Source organism: Heterodontus francisci, chromosome 1 (genome assembly GCF_036365525.1).
Source record: "Heterodontus francisci isolate sHetFra1 chromosome 1, sHetFra1.hap1, whole genome shotgun sequence".
In the NCBI taxonomy this organism is placed as follows: Eukaryota; Metazoa; Chordata; class Chondrichthyes; order Heterodontiformes; family Heterodontidae; genus Heterodontus; species Heterodontus francisci.
The window spans coordinates 141623555-141642089 of NC_090371.1; the positions used below are offsets into that span (position 1 = coordinate 141623555).

Genomic DNA, 18535 nt, shown 5'->3' on the forward strand with positions numbered 1-18535 from the left:
ACAAATCATAAACCCCTTGTAGCTATTCTGGGTTCAAAGTCTGCAATACCCTCAATGGCAGCATCAAGAATGCAGCAGTGGGCTGTACTTCTCTTATAGTACAACTACAACATTGAATACTATAATTCAAAGGCCAAATACTATAACTGACGCACTGTCACATTTGTTGCATGAAGACTCAAAAGTATGTGCAATCTTCACAATAGGAGTTATGAATGAGGACTTTCCAATCACTGCAACTGAAATTGCAGCTGAAACTCAGAAAGACATAGCTTTAAAAAACATCTCCAAATAAACTTTGAATGGTTGGAGAAAGTTTGACCAGTGTACAAAGAACTGAAACCATTTCACAATCGACCTAACAAGTTGCCATGTGTACAGGGATGCATTAAGTGAGATGACAGTGTGGTAGTACCTAGTTCTTTAAGAGACAAGATTCTGGCAGAACTTTGAACATGTGAGTATAGTTAGCATGAAATCCATAGCTAGAAGAAGTTTTGTTTATTGGCCTGGTCTCGACAGTGATCTAAAATCGTTAATTAGCAAATGTGCCATTTGTCAAAGTGCAGGAATAAGCCATCAAAAACTCCTTTATAACGATGGTCATGGTTGAGTCCACATAGATCACATGATCCCAGCGAGGAATGATCCAAAACTTGAGCATGACCTACTTGATAGCGAACTTTTGCCAGAGTGTGAACCAGTTCAGACTTCGGTGTCTGAAGCACCAATTTCAGAAAAAGAAACAAGCTTGTCTGTAAGTTCTGAACTGAAACCAGCCAGTCCAAAACATGACTCTACACCAAAACCTGTGAGAAGATCAGGAAAACTTTGTAAACCAGTTACACTTAATTTATAGATATTATTTCAAGAAAAGTCAGTTGTTGCTTTGCCAAGTGTGCATATTCTCAAAGATTTGTTTGTTTTTGAAGTTGTGTAGTTAGGGTACCCATAAATGGTTTATTAAAAAAAATCTTTTTTTTAAAAGGGGGAAGCAGTGTAATGATTTCCTTTGTTATGAGCATTACCAGTGCATAATTACATCATTAAACATGCCATCTGGCCATCTCAGTATCTATCTTTCTTTACAAACTCCTCCCAATATATAACAGTTACAGTGTTTTTTTTAAATGATATAGATATAATATAGAACAAACAAAGAACAAAGAAAGTTACAGCACAGGAACAGGCCCTTCGGCCCTCCAAGCCTGCGCCGATCCAGATCCTCTATCTAAACATGTCGCCTATTTTCTAAGGGTCTGTATCTCTTTGCTTCCTGCCCATTCATGTATCTGTCTAGATACATCTTAAAAGACGCTATCGTGCCCGCGTCTACCACCTCCGCTGGCAACGTGTTCCAGGCACCCACCACCCTCTGCGTAAAGAACTTTCCACGCATATCCCCCCTAAATTTTTCCCCTCTCACTTTGAACTCGTGACCCCTAGTAATTGAATCCCCCACTCTGGGAAAAAGCATCTTGCTATCCACCCTGTCGATACCTCTCATGATTTTGTACACCTCAATCAGGTCCCCCCTCAACCTCCGTCTTTCTAATGAAAATAATCCTAATCTACTCAACCTCTCTTCATAGCTAGCGCCCTCCATACCAGGCAACATCCTGGTGAACCTCCTCTGCACCCTCTCCAAAGCATCTACATCCTTTTGGTAATGTGGCGACCAGAACTGCACGCAGTATTCCAAATGTGGTTGAACCAAAGTCTTACACAACTGTAACATGACCTGCCAACCCTTGTACTCAATACCCCGTCCGATGAAGGAAAGCATGCCGTGTGCCTTCTTAACCACTCTATTGACCTGCATTGCCACCTTCAGGGAACAATGGACCTGAACACCCAAATCTCTCTGTACATCAATTTTCCCCAGGACTTTTCCATTTACTGTATAGTTCACTTTTGAATTGGATCTTCCAAAATGCATCACCTCGCATTTACCCTGATTGAACTCCATCTGCCATTTCTCTTCCCAACTCTCCAATCTATCTATATTCTGCTGTATTCTCTGACAGTCCCCTTCACTATCTGCTACTCCACCAATCTTAGTGTCGTCTGCAAACTTGCTAATCAGACCACCTATACTTTCCTCCAAATCATTTATGTATATCACAAACAACAGTGGTCCCAGGACGGATCCCTGTGGAACACCACTGGTCACATGTCTCCATTTTGAGAAACTCCCTTCCACTAATATTCTCTGTCTCCTGTTGCCCAACCAGTTCTTTATCCATCTAGCTAGTACACCCTGGACCCCATGCGACTTCACTTTCTCCATCAGCCTACCATGGGGAACCTTATCAAACGCCTTACTGAAGTCCATGTATATGACATCTACAGCCCTTCCCTCATCAATCAACTTTGTCACTTCCTCAAAGAATTCTATTAAGTTGGTAAGACATGACCTTCCCTGCACAAAACCATGTTGCCTATCACTAGAGATGTATAGATGATAATGATGTAGCTACAAAATTCTGCACAAGCCCTTCCACTTCTTTCCACATATCCCTGTTACTTTTTCCTTCATTTTCTTGTTTTGTCCTTTCCTTCACGTCTACTATCCTTTGTTTTTTGTCATCCCCAAGTTTGGAAAGCACAGAAATTATTGCCATCAATCTGGGGAGAGGATTTGGGAGAGAGGATTGAGTTAGCAGGTCCAAGAGAAGAAGGAAAGGAAACCTAAGCTAAAAACAGAAAATGCTGAGCATGTTAGGCAGCATCTGTGGAGAGAGAAACAGAGTTAATGTTTCAGGCCAAACTGGAAAAAGTCAGAGATGTAACAGATTGCAAGCAAACATCAAGACAGGGAAAATGGGTGGGGGGAGGAAAGAACAAAAGGGAAGGTCTGTGATAGGATGGAAGGCAGGAGAGATGAAATGACAAAAGGAATGATGGTGCAATGCAAAAGGAGATGTTAATGGAACAAGTAAAGAAACAAGAGATGGATCTAGAGGAGATGTAAATGACAATAGCAGAGTCATCATCAACAGCTGCCATCCAAAAATAAACTGGAGGCAGAGATTATGATCTGAAGTCATTGAACACAATGCTGAGTCAAAAAGGCTGTAAAGTGCCTAATCAAAAGATGAGGTGCTGTTCCTTAAGCTTACGCTGAGCTTCATTAGAACCGTGTAGGAGCCTAAGGTCAGAGTGGGCATAGGGTGGAGAATTAAAATAAGAAGCAACCGGAATCTTGGGGTCATGCTTGCAGACTGAACGGAGGTGTTCTGCAAAGCGGTCACCCAAACTACGTTTGGTCTCCCCCGTGTAGAGAATACTGCAAAGTGAAAATAAATCCAGTATACTAAATTGAAACAACTACAAGGAAACCTGCCTCCCTCCCTCCCAGAACCGTGACAGGGTTCCCCTTGTCCTCACTTTTCATCCCACCAGCCTCCATATCCAAAGGATCATCCTCTGCCATTTTCGCCACCTCCAGCGTGATGCCACTACCAGTCGCATCTTCCCCTCCCTTCCCCTGTCAGCATTCCGAAGGGATCATTCCCTCCGCGACACCCTGGTCCACTCCTCCATTACCCCCACCACCTCGTCCCCGTCCCAGGGCACCTTCCCCTGCAATCGCAGGAGGTGTAATACCTGCCCATTTACCTCCTCTCTCCTCACTATCCCAGGCCCCAAACACTCCTTTCAGGTGAAGCAGCGATTTACTTGTACTTCTTTCAATGTAGTATACTGTATTCGCTGCTCACAGTGTGGTCTCCTCTACATTGGGGAGACCAAGCGCAGACTGGGTGACCGCTTTGCGGAACATCTCCGCTCAGTCCGCAAGCAGGACCCTGAGCTTCCGGTTGCTTGCCATTTCAACACTCCCCCCTGCTCTCATGCTCACATCTCTGTCCTGGGATTGCTGCAGTGTTCCAGTGAACATCAACGCAAGCTCGAGGAACAGCATCTCATCTACCGATTAGGCACACTACAGCTGCCGGACTGAACATTGAGTTCAATAATTTCAGAGCATGACAGCCCCCCCATTTTACTTTCATTTTTAGTTATTTTTTCTTCCTTTTTTTACATTCCTTCTTACATTTTTTACAATCTTTTTTTGCATTTATTTCATTTCATCTTAGTTTGTTCAGTTTGCTTACCCACTGTTTTTTTCAGGTTGTTTTTCTTCAGGTTTGCACTTGCTGCTGTTCAATATTCAGTGTATTCACACCTAATCTGTACTAATGCTTTGTCTTTCAACACACCATTAACATATTGTTTGCCTTTGCTCCGTGACCTTTTGGTCAGCTATGTGGCCTGGTCCAATCTGCACCTTCTCCTTTGTTATCTCTTGCCCCACCCCCACCTCACTTGTTTATAATCTGTGACTTTTCTAATATTTGTCAGTTCCGAAGAAGGGTCACTGACCCGAAACGTTAACTCTGCTTCTCTTTCCACAGATGCTGCCAGACCTGCTGCGTGATTCCAGCATTTCTTGTTTTTGTTACAAGGAAACCTGAGATGAGATTCAGAAGGATGAACACTATGAACCCAGATTAAAGAAATAAAATGTATTTTGTATTCGAGGATTAGGCAACAAGTTTGGGAGAATGCAACAATGAAAAAAAGGGGGAGCCTGACAATAGATTCAGAAATAAAGTAAGTCACTTAGATTCTGGTATGGGAAAAAAACCATGTGGATTTTTATTTCCTCGCTGCATGGGGCAGGTGGGAGAACCCACACAGATATTCCATCCTAATGTACTTAATGCAACTGTTTTTACCATGTAAACTTTATTAATAATTCACAGAAACACTTTCTTCATCTTTCTGACATTTCTCAGACACCATTGCTTTTAGCGTGCAACAGGATCCTGAAACACAGGACTGGATATTTACTGAGATGGGTTACATAGTTGTGGTGGGGGGCTGGGGGAGTTTCCAATGGAGAACCCAGAGCTCTGGATTTCCCCGCATGCTGTGGAGTTTTAACTCCACAATGTGCATATTTATCATTGATAGGGTCTTAGCCAGATGTCAGCCTGATTGACAGATTTGGCTTCTAGTTGGATGAGGAGGACCCTGGAGAAGGCTACAGGCACTGGTAGGTCAGATCCACGACCCGGAGTGGGGTGTCAACCCACCTTCTGGAAGCAGGGTGCCTGCCCATCCCTTGTCCTGCTTCAGCAAAACTCAGACAGGTTGGAATTATTCCCCATTTAACCTTTGCCCACACCCAATCCTATATGCTCACCAATATTAAAATTCCCAAGACACAGGTAATGTCATTAAGTTTAAGAAATAATGACCATGAATTTCCTTGGAGCTGCTTCTGTAATGCTGGCCAAGTGGGAGATGGCTCTGAGTAATTTCCTGGCCGATAACTCCATTCTTTTCCTTACCTGGTGAAATAACTTTGTTCACACTTGTTGAACGACTAAGAAGCTTTTCTCTCTATAATAAAAAAAAGAGTATAATGGAATAACAAGGACAAAAGATAAAATAAAGCAAGTGAAACTAAATTGCTGCAGCAATCAGCTTTTAAAGAATTTCCCCTTACTCTTTCACTTCTGAAGGCAATTGTTCTGTCCTGAATGCTGCATCTTTCTACATTACAGCAATCACTGCACTTCCAAAAATAGTTTATTGGCTGTAAAGTGCTTGAGGGTCTCCTGAGGCCATAAAAGATGCTATAGAAATGCAAGTACTTTTTCTTTGTTTCTTTCCTTTCTTGCTTTTCAATTTCTTTTTCTTTCTTTACGTGTGCTTCTATTGTGACACTTACATAAAGTGCAGCGATTGAAACTACAAGCACTCAACCCGAAGAGTTATAAAAATGGACTTTTCTTTTAAGAAAGTAAACAATGTGCTTAAAAAATGGGCAATGAAGGTCCAAAGACCTGGCTTTGCATATTCAAATGTCTACTGTCTGGTATGAACAAAAGAATACATTCCAAGCTAAAAGGTGTCAATTGCACCCATCCTAAACCTATCAAGAGACAATTTTGAATGGAATGAGTTCTTCTGAAATAAAGAAAGTGTGAAGTAGTCACATCCTGGGCCATTGTCGGTCACTACAGGGAGGAAAATCTCTGTCTCCCAACAGAGGTAAAGGTGTGAAACCATTTTTGACCTTAAAGGTAGCTCTCTGGAGAGGAGAGTGACCCAGGAAGAAGCATTACCAAAGCTTGTCCCCCTGAGAGCTGGGAGAAAATCCAATAAGCAAAAAGAAAGGTGTCCTGCTGTGAATTCTACATTTTCAACTGGTGCAGCAGAGATTTGGAAGTAACCTCTGACTTCAACTGAACTTTCAACCAACAGAGAAATCTACGAACACCTCAGGCCTGTAACTAAAGAGAACTAGATCTCCAAGAGAATTTAATAGAATTAGAACATTACAGCGCAGTACAGGCCCTTCGGCCCTCGATGTTGCGCCGACCTGTGAAACCATCTGACCTACACTATTCCATTTTCATCCATAGGTCTATCCAATGACCACTTAAATGCCCTTAAAGTTGGCGAATCTACTACTGCTGCAGGCAGGGCGTTCCACGCCCTTACTACTCTCTGAGTAAAGAAACTACCTCTCACATCTGTCCTATATCTATCACCCCTCAACTTGAAGCTATGTCCCCTCGTGTTTGCCATCACCATCCGAGGAAAAAGACGCTCACTATCCACCCTATCTAACCCTCTGATTATCTTATATGTCTCTATTAAGTCACCTCTCCTCCTCCTTCTCTCCAACGAAAACAACCTCAAGTCCCTCAGCCTTTCCTCGTAAGACCTTCCCTCCATACCAGGCAACATCCTAGTAAATCTCCTCTGCACCCTTTCCATAGCCTCCACTGCTCACTGGAAAGAGAATTACAAACACTAAAGACCTTCTGAGAAGAAATTCCTCCTGCTCTCCATCTTAAATGGAAGAGCCCTTAATTTGAAACTGTGGTCCCAAGTTCTAGATTCCAGCATGAGGGAAAACATCCTCTCAGCATCTACCCTGTCAAGCCCCCTTAAAATCCTATACATTTCAATAAGATCACCTCTCAATCTTCTAAACTCCAATGAGTATCGGCCCAACCTGCTCAGCCTCTCCAGAAACAGTCGGGAGAGGCAGCAGAGTGGCGGACCTGCAGGGAAACTACTGAGAAGTTAAAGTGAGGCCCAGGCTCAGGGCCTTCACTGACCTGAAGACAGAGCACTTCACTGACCCTCAGGAGTCAGTGCGTGCTGACTGAGCTTGAAAGACAAATCAAAACAGCAACGTCACAGGAAAGCTGTAAGGTGATTGGTTGGTGAATAACTCCTGTTAGGGAGTATCTGTAAATAGCTAGGGAAGTACACTGCTATTCGGGTGCGTGTGAAATAGCCAGAAATTAGAAAAGCATAAAGTTTTGTAAATAGCCCTTAAGTAGCTACCTTATTAATTGAGGGACACAAGCAGAAGAGAAGTAAGAAGCTGGTGAGTCTACTGTTTTATTGCTTTTTTAAAGTGGTAAGGTTTATTTATTGCAGAAGTTCAAATTAGTAAAGTGGTAGCGAAGAGAGGCATTAATTAAAAAAATTAATTAAGAAAGTAATTAATTAGTGAATTAAAACACAATAAGGATGGCAGGGCAGGTGATGTGTTGCAGCTGCAGTATGTGGGAGGTCTTGGACATCAATGTGATCCATGGCAACTACGTCTGCAGTAAGTATCTATGACTCGAGAAACTTCAGTTCAGATTTGATGAGCTGGAAGCCAAGCTACAGACACTGAGATGCATCAGGGAGGGGGAATGTTACCTGGAAACCTTGTTCCAGAAGACAGTCACACCCCTTAAAATAGGGTCTTCTGATTTGTTCAGCGGTCAGGGACAGAGGGTTGTGACGGCATGTGAGGCAGGTATGGGGATCGAGAAGGCTGAAGTGGAGGAGCCTCAGCCCTTGCAATTATCCCAGCAGGTTTGAGGTTTTTTCAACTTGTATGGATGAGAGTAAGGACTGCAGGGTGGATGAGGAAACTGACCATGGCACCATGGTACAGGAAGCCATTCAAGTGGGGGGAGTAAATAGGAATATAGTGATAGTAGTGTACAATATAGTTAGGGGGATAGATACGATTCTCTGAAGTCGAGAGCATGAGCACCGAAGGCTATGTTGCCTGCCCAGTGTTAGGGTTAAGGACACTTCCTCAGGGCTGGAGAGGAACGTGGAGTGGGAGGGGAAGGATACAGTTGTTGTGGTCCACATGGATGCCAACAACATAGGTAGGACAAAGGAAAAGGTTCTGCTGAGGGAGTATGAGCAGCTAGGGGCTAAACTAGAAAGCAGAACCGATAAGGTACTAATCTCTGGATTACTACCTGAGCCATAAGAAAATTGTTATAGGGTACATAAGATCAGAGAGTTGAATGCGTGGCTCAAAGATTGGTGTGGGGAAAATGGGTTTCAATTCATGGGGTACTGGCACCAGTACTGGGGAAAGAGGGGGCTGTACCATTGGGACAGCCTTCACCTGAACCATGCTTGGACCAGTGCCCAGGCAAATCGTACAACTAGGGCCTTAGAAAGGGTTTTAAACTAAATAGTGGGGGAGTGGGAAGAGTTCACATGAGGGGAAATTTGGAAAGTTAAAGAGAAAGAACAAGGAAATAGTGCAGGGTAATGATACAGATAATGAGAACCTGAGTGTGACAGGAAGGAATAGAACATACAAGCATAAGAGTGCACCAGCAATTAAGGTCACAGTAGGCAAAAAATGGTAAGAAAACGGAATTGAAGGTTCTTTATCTGAATACTCATAGCATTCATAACAAGATGGATGAATTGATAGCACAATAGAAATAAATGAGTATGATATGATAGCCGTTACAGAGACATGGTTGCAAGGTGACCAAGGCTCGGACCTGAATATTCAAGGCTATTTGACATTTCAGAAGGACAGGAGGGAAGGAAAAGGAAGTGGGGTAGTCCTGTTAATAAACGATGTGATCAGTACAATAGTGAGAAATGATCTTGGTTCAGAAGACCGAGATGTAGAATCAGTTTGGATGGAGATAAGAAACAGTAATGGAAAGAAGTCACTGGTGAGAGTAGTTTATAGGCCTCTTAACAGTAGCTTCAAAGTAGGACAGAGTATACATCGAGAAATATTGGGGGTTTGCAAGAAAGGTACAGTAATAATCATGGGTGATTTTAATCTTCACATCAATTGGACAAATCAAATTGGCAAATGTACCCTGGAGGATGAGTTCATGCAATGTATTTGAGACAGTTTCTTAGAACAATACATTTTAGAACCTACCAGGGGCCAGATTATTTTGGACCTGGTAATGTATACTGTGACAGGATTAATTAAAAACCTCATCATAAAGGATCCTTTAGGCAAAAGTGATAACATGATAACATTTGACATTCAGTTTGAGGTTCAGAAATGTGGGTCCATAACTAGTGTCTTAAATAAAGGCAATTACAAGCATATGAAGACAGAGTTAGCTAAAGTAGACTGGGAAAATAGGTTAAAAGGCAAGACAGTAAATAAGCAGTGGCAGACATTTAAGGAGATATTTCATAACTCTCAAAAAAGATATATTCCATTGAGAAAGAAAGACTCTATCAGAAGGATGCTCCATCCATGGCTAACTAAGGAAGTTAAGGGTGGTATTAAATTGAAGGAAAAGGTGTACAATGTTGCAAAGATTAGTGATAGACCAGAAACCAGCAGAGGATGATGAAACAAAAAAGAGGGAGAAATTGGAGTGAGAGAAAACTAGCAAGAAACATAAAAACAAACAGTAAAAGATTCTACAAATATATAAAAATGAAAAGAGTAGCTTAAGTGAGCATTGGTCCCTTAGAGGGTGAGTCTGGGGAATTAATAATGAGAAATGAGGAAATGGCAGAGACTTTGAACAAGTATTTTGTTTCCATCTTCACAAGAAAAGATTTAAAAAGCATCCCAAGAATAGTAGAAAATCAAGAGGCAAAAGGGAGGGAGGAACTTAAAACAATCACTGGTTGGAGTCATACTTAGCTCAAAAAGATGGTTGTAGTTGTTGAAGGTCAATCATCTCAGTCCCATCAGGACATCACTGCAGGAGTTCCTCAGGATAGTGTCCTAGGCCCAACCATCTTCAGCTGCTTCATCAATGACCTTCTTTCAATCGTAAGGTCAGAAGTGGGGATGTTCGCTAATGATTGCACAATATACAGCACCATTCATGACTCCTCAGATACTGAAGCAGCCCATGTCCATATGCAGCAAGACCTAGACACCATTCAGGCTTGGGCTGATAAGTGGCAAGTGCCACACAAGTGCCAGGCAATGACCATCTGAAACAAGAGAGAATCTAACCATCTCCCCTTGATGTTCAACGGCACTGCCATCGCTGAATCCCCTACTATCAACATCCTGGGGGTTACCATTGACCAGAAACTGGATTGCACCAGCCACATAAATGTTGTGGCTATAAGAGCAGGTAAGAGGCTGGGAATTCTGCGGCGTGTAACTCACCTCCTGTCTCCCCAATTCCTGTCCACCATCCACAAGGTACAAGTCAGGAGTGTGATGGAATACTCTTTACTTGCCTGGATGGGTGCAACTCCAACAACATTCAATAAGCTCAACACCATCGAGGACAAAGCAGCCCACTTGATTGGCACCCTATCCACCACCTTCAACATTCACTCCCTTTACCACTTGCTCAGAGTGGTAGCAGTGTGTACCATCCACAAGATACATTGCAGCAACTCACCAAGGCTCCTTCGACAGCACTTTCCAAACCCATGACCTCTACCGCCGAGAAGGACAAGGCAGCAGATGCATGGAAACATCACCACCTGCAAGTTCCCCTTCAAGCCACACACCATCCTGACTTGGAAATATATTGCCATTGCTTCACTGTCGCTTAGTCAAAATCCTGGAGCTCCCTTCCTAACGGCATTGTGGGTGTACCTATCTCACATGGACTGCAGTGGTTCAAGAAGGCAGCTCACCACCACTTTCTCAAGGGCAATTAGGGATGGGCAGTAAATGCTGGCCTGGCCAGCGACATTCACATCCCATGAATGAGTAAAAAAAATCTCTATAGTTCCCACAAATCGATATCAACCTTCCTAAAAAGTGAAACTATGATGGCATTGCAGAAGTCGGGAGGTTCTATCTCTTCTTCCCAGAATTATATCGTTGTTCTTTCACTGTGGCTGGGTCAAAATCCTGGAACTCCCTCCCTAGCAGCACTGTTAGTGTAACCCACAGCAGATGGACTGCAGCGGTTCAAGAAAGCAACCTGCACCACCTTCTCAAGGGCAAGTAGGGACGGGCTACAAATTCTGGCGTTGCCAACGATGCCCTCATCCCATGAAACGAATAAAAAAGAGGAATAGGTTTTCATGGTGTAAATTGAGTGATAAGTGTTGGCTAGGGTATTGAGCGAAATGTGCTGTTAGGGTATAGTTCATTAGTGCTTCACCTAAATGGCCATTTTCATGTGTGAGCCCAGATTGTGAGTGCTAGCAGCCTGTATCAATAGACTTCTTTCTTAGATTGTGAGTGCTAGCAGCCTGTATCAATAGACTGCTATTTGACTAAGAGGTATATTACAGCCGAACTATCAGTCAAGCTGTGAGTAGACCCTCAATATGCAAACACCAAATATCACTATGTGCTGAGGTTCTATCGGTCCCTGGTGTTGCGAAGGATGGGTTTGGCCACGTTGCCGGAGAACTCCATTCAGTCGAACCATGCAGTACCACTTGTACCCCATGGAAAAGAGTGTACAGAAAAACACCTTTGACCACAAGTCCATCAGGCTGTGGTTCACACGTAACATCCTCGAGGCCCTGTGGGAAAAGGAGATGGTGGTTCCTGTTGGATGGTTCCCCATATAGGCTGTCAAATCCATTCGGCAGAATGCTTCATCACCAGAACTTTCAAACAAACACCAAGATGTAGTTTGGCTGGTGGTGAGAAGGGCCCTCCCCGTTAGATCTTTCAGCACACTCTGGGTCTCACCGTCTCCGCACGCTGCCCTCGAGCCTGCTGCAGTGGGGAAGACACTGTCGCCCACCTCATACTGGAATGTGCCTTTGCATAGAACGTCTGGAAAGTGATGCAGTGGTTTTTGTTAAGGTTCATCCCAAGCAGCTCTGTAATGCACCACTCTGTGCTCTGCAGGCAGCTCCCAGGCACGCATACTGAGACAAACATCAGCTGCTGCTGGAGGACCATCAACTCAGTGAAAGATGCTCTTTTGTCTGCCCAAAGTTTGCTGGTCTTCCAGTACAAGGAGCTGTCCTTGACTGAGTGTTGCAGACTGGCACATTCCAAGGACCAGGACAACGTGCTAAGGGATGCACTAAAGCTTGGGGCAGCTGCCACAAAGACTCAATAGGGAGAGGCCACCATCTAAGGCATAGTACACTGAGTGACTGGAACCTAGGTAAAACTTCTCGGGCTGTCTGCATCAGAGAATGTTTGACATGAAATTTAAAAGTATACTGTAAATATAAGCTGTTCGTGTTAAGTGCAGTGAGGCACCTCAGAATGCCACATACTGTATTGAAAGAAATTGAACTGTATTGCACCTTATGTAAAGACAAATTTGAACTGTTATGTAGTGTACTTTTACACATTTTATGAATAAGGTATATTTTTTGGGAAAAAAAACTGAACTTGATCCTGTCCTCTTACAACCACTGCAAGCAGATATTTTCCAGCAGGAGTCGCCTGAACTCAATCAGAAGTGGAAATCCTGGCTGTTATCTTCCTTTTGATTGTTGCAACCCACTGCTTTCCTAACTGACACCAGTTAATGCAGCACAGCACAAGGATCAAACATGAGAGTTTCTTAATCTATTGCAGAACGTTAACATGACTGACAAATGAAGATCTAAATCTTTATTTCTGCTTACGTGTCTACCATTCAAAGTAACAGTCCTGGAAAATTGCTTGCAAAGACAATATTTGCCTCAGGGTCTATTCTCACAGCTCCCTTAAAAAAGAGAAAGAATAATAATAATGGTAGAAAAAAGGAACAAAATAAAGATAGAAAGAAGAACAATGAACAAAAATAAAGTTCCTTATTCTGCCATTATCACAAATAATGGCCAAGTTCCCATTTTCATGCCTGACTTTGGTAAAAGCACTTCTAACTATATCAGCGGGTAAAACTATCAGAGTCCTACTGTATAAATTAGTTCAATGAACATTATATATCTGTTATTGTACCTTACCTTGGGCAATGTTAATGTCAGTTTGCATACAGGATTGTACTGCTGGTTATCCACCATGTGGTAGGCCCCATCCCATTGCTGGGTTAATTCTTCTTTGGTTATTTTGTAAAATATTGCCATCCCCTTGTAGTGAGGAGAGCAGTAGTTTCCAAACTCATCCACTTCAGTCAGATCAAATTCCAGTCTGGTTTTCCGCTGAGAGTGGAATATTAACGGATATTCTTGAATCATGTCTTGGCCATTGCCTAAATCAGGTGTAAAGAAAACATTACATGAATTTTATGATTGGCAATTATCTTACAAATACTCAGTTTGGCTCCACAAAGACCATTCGGCTCCTGACCTCATTACAGCTTTGGTTCAAACATGCACACAAAAGAGCTGATCTCAAGAGGTGAGGTGAGAGTGACTGCCCTTGACATCAAGGCAGCATTTGACTGAGTATGGCATCAAGGAGCCCCAGAAAAATGGAGTCAGTGGGAATCAGGGGGAAAACTCTCCACTGGTTGGAGTCATACATAGCACAAGGGAAGATAGTTGTGGTTGTGAGAAGTCAATCATCTCAACCCCAGGATATCGCTGCTGGAGTTCCTCAGTGTAGTGTCCTAGCCCCAACCATCTTCAGCTACTTCACCAATGACCCTCCTCCAACATAAGGTCAGAAGTGGGATGTTCGCTGATGATTGCACAGTGTTCAATTCCATTCGCAGTTCTTCAGATAATGAAACAGTCTGTGGCCATATGCAGCAAGACCTGGACAACAGTCAGGCTTGGGCTGATAAGTGGAAAGTAATGTTTGCACCACACAAATGCCAGGTAATGACCATCTTTAACAAGAGAGAGTCTAACAACCTCCCATTTACATTCAACAGCATTATTATCGTCAACCACCCCACCGCCTCCGGCTCCCCAACAACAACATCCTGTAGGTCTTCATTGACTAGAAACTTAACCAGATCATCCACATTAATACTGTGGCTACAAGAGCAGATCAGAGGCTGGGAATTCACCTACTGACTCCCCAAAGACTTTCCACTATCTGGAAGGCACAAGTTAGGAGTGCGATGGAATACCTTTCCCTTGCCTAGATGAGTGTAGCTCCAACAATGCTCAAAAAGCTCAACACCAACTAGAACAAAGCAATATCCTTGAGTGCCACCCCAGCCAGCACCTTAAACACCCATTCTCTTCTCTACTGTGCAATATGGTTGCAGTGTGTATCATCTTCATGATACACTGCTGCAACTCACCAAGTCTCCTTCTACAGCACTTTCCAAACCCATGACCTCTACGACCTGGAAGGACAAGGGCAGCAGGCATGTGGAAACATATGCAAGTTTCCCGCCAAGTCACACCATCCTTACTTGAAAATATATTGTTGTTGCTTGATGGGTGCTGGATCAAAATCCTGGAACTCCCTAAGCAAAAGCACTGTGGGAGTACCTTCACCAAATGGACTGTAGTGGTTCATCACCATTTTGTCAAGGGCAATTAGGGATGGACAATAAATACTGGACTTGCCAGTGATGCTCACATCCTACAAACGAATAAATAAAAATAGCTTTTTTAAAAATAATTGTTATATAAATGTAACTAATTGCAGAGCTCTATCTCTGGCTATGCTAATATAATCAGCCCAAATTGTTTTGAAAAGACATTTAATTGATTGAATTAAAAAGTATTTTACAAATGATTATAGAATCACCTCCTTATAGTTTGATGGCATTACTTCTTTTTGTAGAATTTTCAGTAATAGTCAAAAAAATCTAAGTGCTCATGTTTACTATAATGTCTGAGCTTCTTGTGTTTCCTTCAGTTTTTAACACTATCAATTTAGCATTTGCCCAACTCATACAACCAAATTTCACCCCATTGTATTTCTGCAAATTCAGTTACATCAAGTAAAATTTATTTCGCATTTTCCTATCATGATGAACAAGGACAAAAAGAGGGCAGGTGCAAAATATTGGTGGAAGTATTTTACAGATCTTCTGTCAGTGAAGGCTTAATGGAAATACTTGTTTGTGCAGATCTGAGTGGCCTATCAAAAGAAAAATGTGGTGATAATGGGAAATTATAACTTGTGTATAGATTGGAAGCTAGGATGCCTGGATGGGTGCAGCTCCAACAACACTCAAGAAGCTCAACACCATCTAGGATAAAGCAGCCCACGTGATTGGCACCCCATCTACAAACATTCACTCCCTCCACCACCGGCGCACAGTGGCAGCAGTGTGTACTATCTACAAGATGCACTGCAGCAATACACCAAGGCTCCTTAGACAGCACCTTCCAAACCCGCGACCTCTACCAACAAGAAGGACAAGGGCAGCAAATTCATGGGAACACCACCACCTGCCAAGTCACACACTATCCTGACTTGGAACTATATCGCCGTTCCTTCACTGTCACTGGGTCAAAATCCTGGAACTCCCTTCCTAATAGCACTGTGGGTGTACCTACCCAACACGGACTGCAGCGGTTCAAGAAGGCAGCTCACCACCACCTTCTCAGGGGCAATTAGGGATGGGCAATAAATGCTGGCCTGGCCAGCAATGCTCACATCCCATGAATGAATAAAAATAAAAGCAATGCAAGTAGAAAAGGGAACAGATATATTGAACGTATTTCAGATAGTTGATAAAGCAACATAGCCAACATTCCAAATGGTCCACTCTGCCAACAGAAGAGAAACAGAGCAGACTGTAGGTCCACCCAAATTCCAGATGATCAGGCTGGCGTAATTAGCATATTTAGTGTAGACCCACCATTGCAATAAGCGGGTATCAACAGTGCCTGCTCCAACCTGCCTGGAAAATGTCAAAGCTAGGTTGTGTTGTTCCAAAGAGGAAAGGCAGACCAGGAAGAGTCCAGCAAAAAGGAACATTCTTCATCTCTTCATCGCCCAATGGGGTGCCAGCAGGGCAATTTTTGAAGTGAAGGATTCTTTCTACGATTGATTACCTTTAATTTAAATAATTTTGGGGCCTTTCCCGGGCCTCAGTGGGACTGATGCCAGCTTTTAGCGGGCTTGAATTTCACTGAGGCTTTAAAAGGGCAGGTTTGGTGCAATTCCAGGAGGAACCCAAACTTCCCCAAGTCATGCATCCTTGACATAAGAGGAGCAGGCAGAAGATTAGTCCTCGCTCCACACCGGAATTTTTCCTGAGGGCAGAATCTCTACTAAACTGAAAAAAAGGCAGAAAACCCTGTTCCTGTTTCAACAGATGCTGCCAGACTTGCTGAGTATTTCTAGCATTTTCTGTCTTTATTTCAGATTTCCAGCATGGTGTGAGAGATTTCTGTTTCAGTTTTGATGGTGTTACAACCGACTGCTCCAGTCAAAGCCCCCAATCAAAATATACAATTCTGATTGTGGTGGGAGAAATGCACTGTTAATTCAATCCCTTCCTTCCACATATCGCCGAACATATCATTTTAAACTTTCCAAATTAAAGAAAGACCCAGCCAAATTGTACTATTAACCCCTGAACGAGGCTAACCAAACCAGGTGTCTTTAAATCAACAAATTAACTATTTAATTAGAAAAACTAAATTCTTAAACACTACTAAGACAAAAACATTTAAAATAGAAAAAATTAGAGTCCTTGCAAATTTACAGTCCAATGTTGCTTGAAGTTCTCACAGCCGTCTGATGGGGAAAAAAGGTTTTTCCACAGTGGAACAGTCCGTTGTCTAATTCCAGCAGTAAGTGATGCTTTCCTTCTCCAGTGAATTTCAACAATTAACAACTTGCAAACACTTTTTAAATGAATTTTCCAGTTCTGAAGAAGGGTCACTGACCTGAAATGTTAACTCTGCTTCTCTCTCCACAGATGCTGCCAGACCTGCTGAGTATTTCCAGCATTTCCTCTTTTTATTTTTGATTTCCAGCATCCGCAGTATTTTGCTTTTATTTTAAAAGAATCAATTTGGCTTTAGAATTTTTGAGGGATAAAAGATTGTTACAGTCTAACTTCCCTTCCTTCAGTTTAAATTACCAGAGATCTCTGTTTTGGCTTGACGTTTTTTAAGAATTTTGAAAGATAATAAATAATTAAATTAGACTAAATTCTCTTTCTTCAGTTTAAATGGCTGAGAACTCTTTTTCAGCTGCTAACACCAGCTGTCTGTCTGTGTTCTCTGTTAGAACAGATGATCTTCAACTAAAAAAAAGTTCAAAATTGAATTGTAACAAATGCATCGCGTGATGCCCAGTCCAAGTGGCTGTATCCAAGGTAACGAGAATGCACACTTTGAATCACAGTCTCCGAATGGCTGTTGACGGGTCACCAGGATGCATTCTCTGAAGCTGGTTGGTTCCCTTTCCATATGGGTGTATTCAACGGCAAACAAAAATGCATTTTCTATAACTCCTGAGGCTCGCTGGTTCTTAAAGCAGTACTGATCCTTTGCAAGCCTTAAAGGCAAACTGCATATTCGCCAGCGAAAAAAACTACAGGACCATGACAATGGAAACTGTTTGAAATGTTAACAAGCCCTTTACTCCAGAGATGCTGACTGAGCTGTTGTATATTTCAGCATTTTTGCTTTTGTTTGTATAAAATTAGTAAGCTATGGAGTAATAGAATCTGTTTCAGAAAATAACTAATGGATTATAAAACAAGAATATAATGTTGAAAGACAGAAGTCATACTTTCAGATTCATGCAACCATTGTCTACAAAATGCTTAAGATCAGTATCAAAGCAAAAAACAAGGCTTATGTAAAGGTAGAAAAATACAGAAAAGAGCATTTTAGAAAGTAAGAAAAGAGTGAGGAAATAATAAAGTACAAAATGAGAGTAGAAAATATTCAAATGGTGTCAACTACAACAGCAATTGTACATTAAGAAAACAGAACTCATTAATATAAGTTTAGGTATGACAATACGAGAGAATAAGGACTTGGCATAACTTTGGGAGAGAACGATTTCACAATCAAGATACAGGGAAAATTAGAGAGAGTGCATTCCAAAGTCACCATTATCATTTGTAAATTATTACACACTCTGTGCAGAATCTTAGGCCCTTTGAAAAATTTCAGGTGTCGGGACCATTTTCAGGTCCTGACCCCGCATGGGCCAGGGGTGCACAAACAGTTGGAATCGCCCAGAAGGTGGTCAATTAACAGGCCGCCTCTGCATTCCCCATCCAATTAAGGACAGTGGGTGGATTCCTAAGGCGGAAGACCCAATCATAGGGCCCTCAGCACTGGATGGCAAGCAGCCCCACTGGCAGAGGTGGGTACTGGTGAGGCAGGTAGGAGTGCCCTCAGAAGCCCCAACTAATATTTAACAAAAGGAAGGCCAAAACTCATTGGGCCATCAGTGTGGAGGGAAACTCCTCCATAAGCAGGGTTA

The 18535-nt window shown here is 42.5% G+C and overlaps 1 protein-coding gene across 1 annotated transcript in view; it reads right to left on the minus strand.

The window, feature by feature from the left end:
* Positions 1–18535, minus strand: part of dthd1 (death domain containing 1) — a 50490-nt gene that overhangs the window by 17114 nt on the left and 14841 nt on the right. Inside the window, exons 7-8 of the mRNA XM_068009432.1 lie at positions 13174–13418; positions 5361–5412 (exon numbers count right to left, since the gene is read on the minus strand). Coding sequence (XP_067865533.1) covers positions 5361–5412; positions 13174–13418 — 297 coding nt within the window. The remainder of the gene's footprint in view (positions 1–5360; positions 5413–13173; positions 13419–18535) is intronic.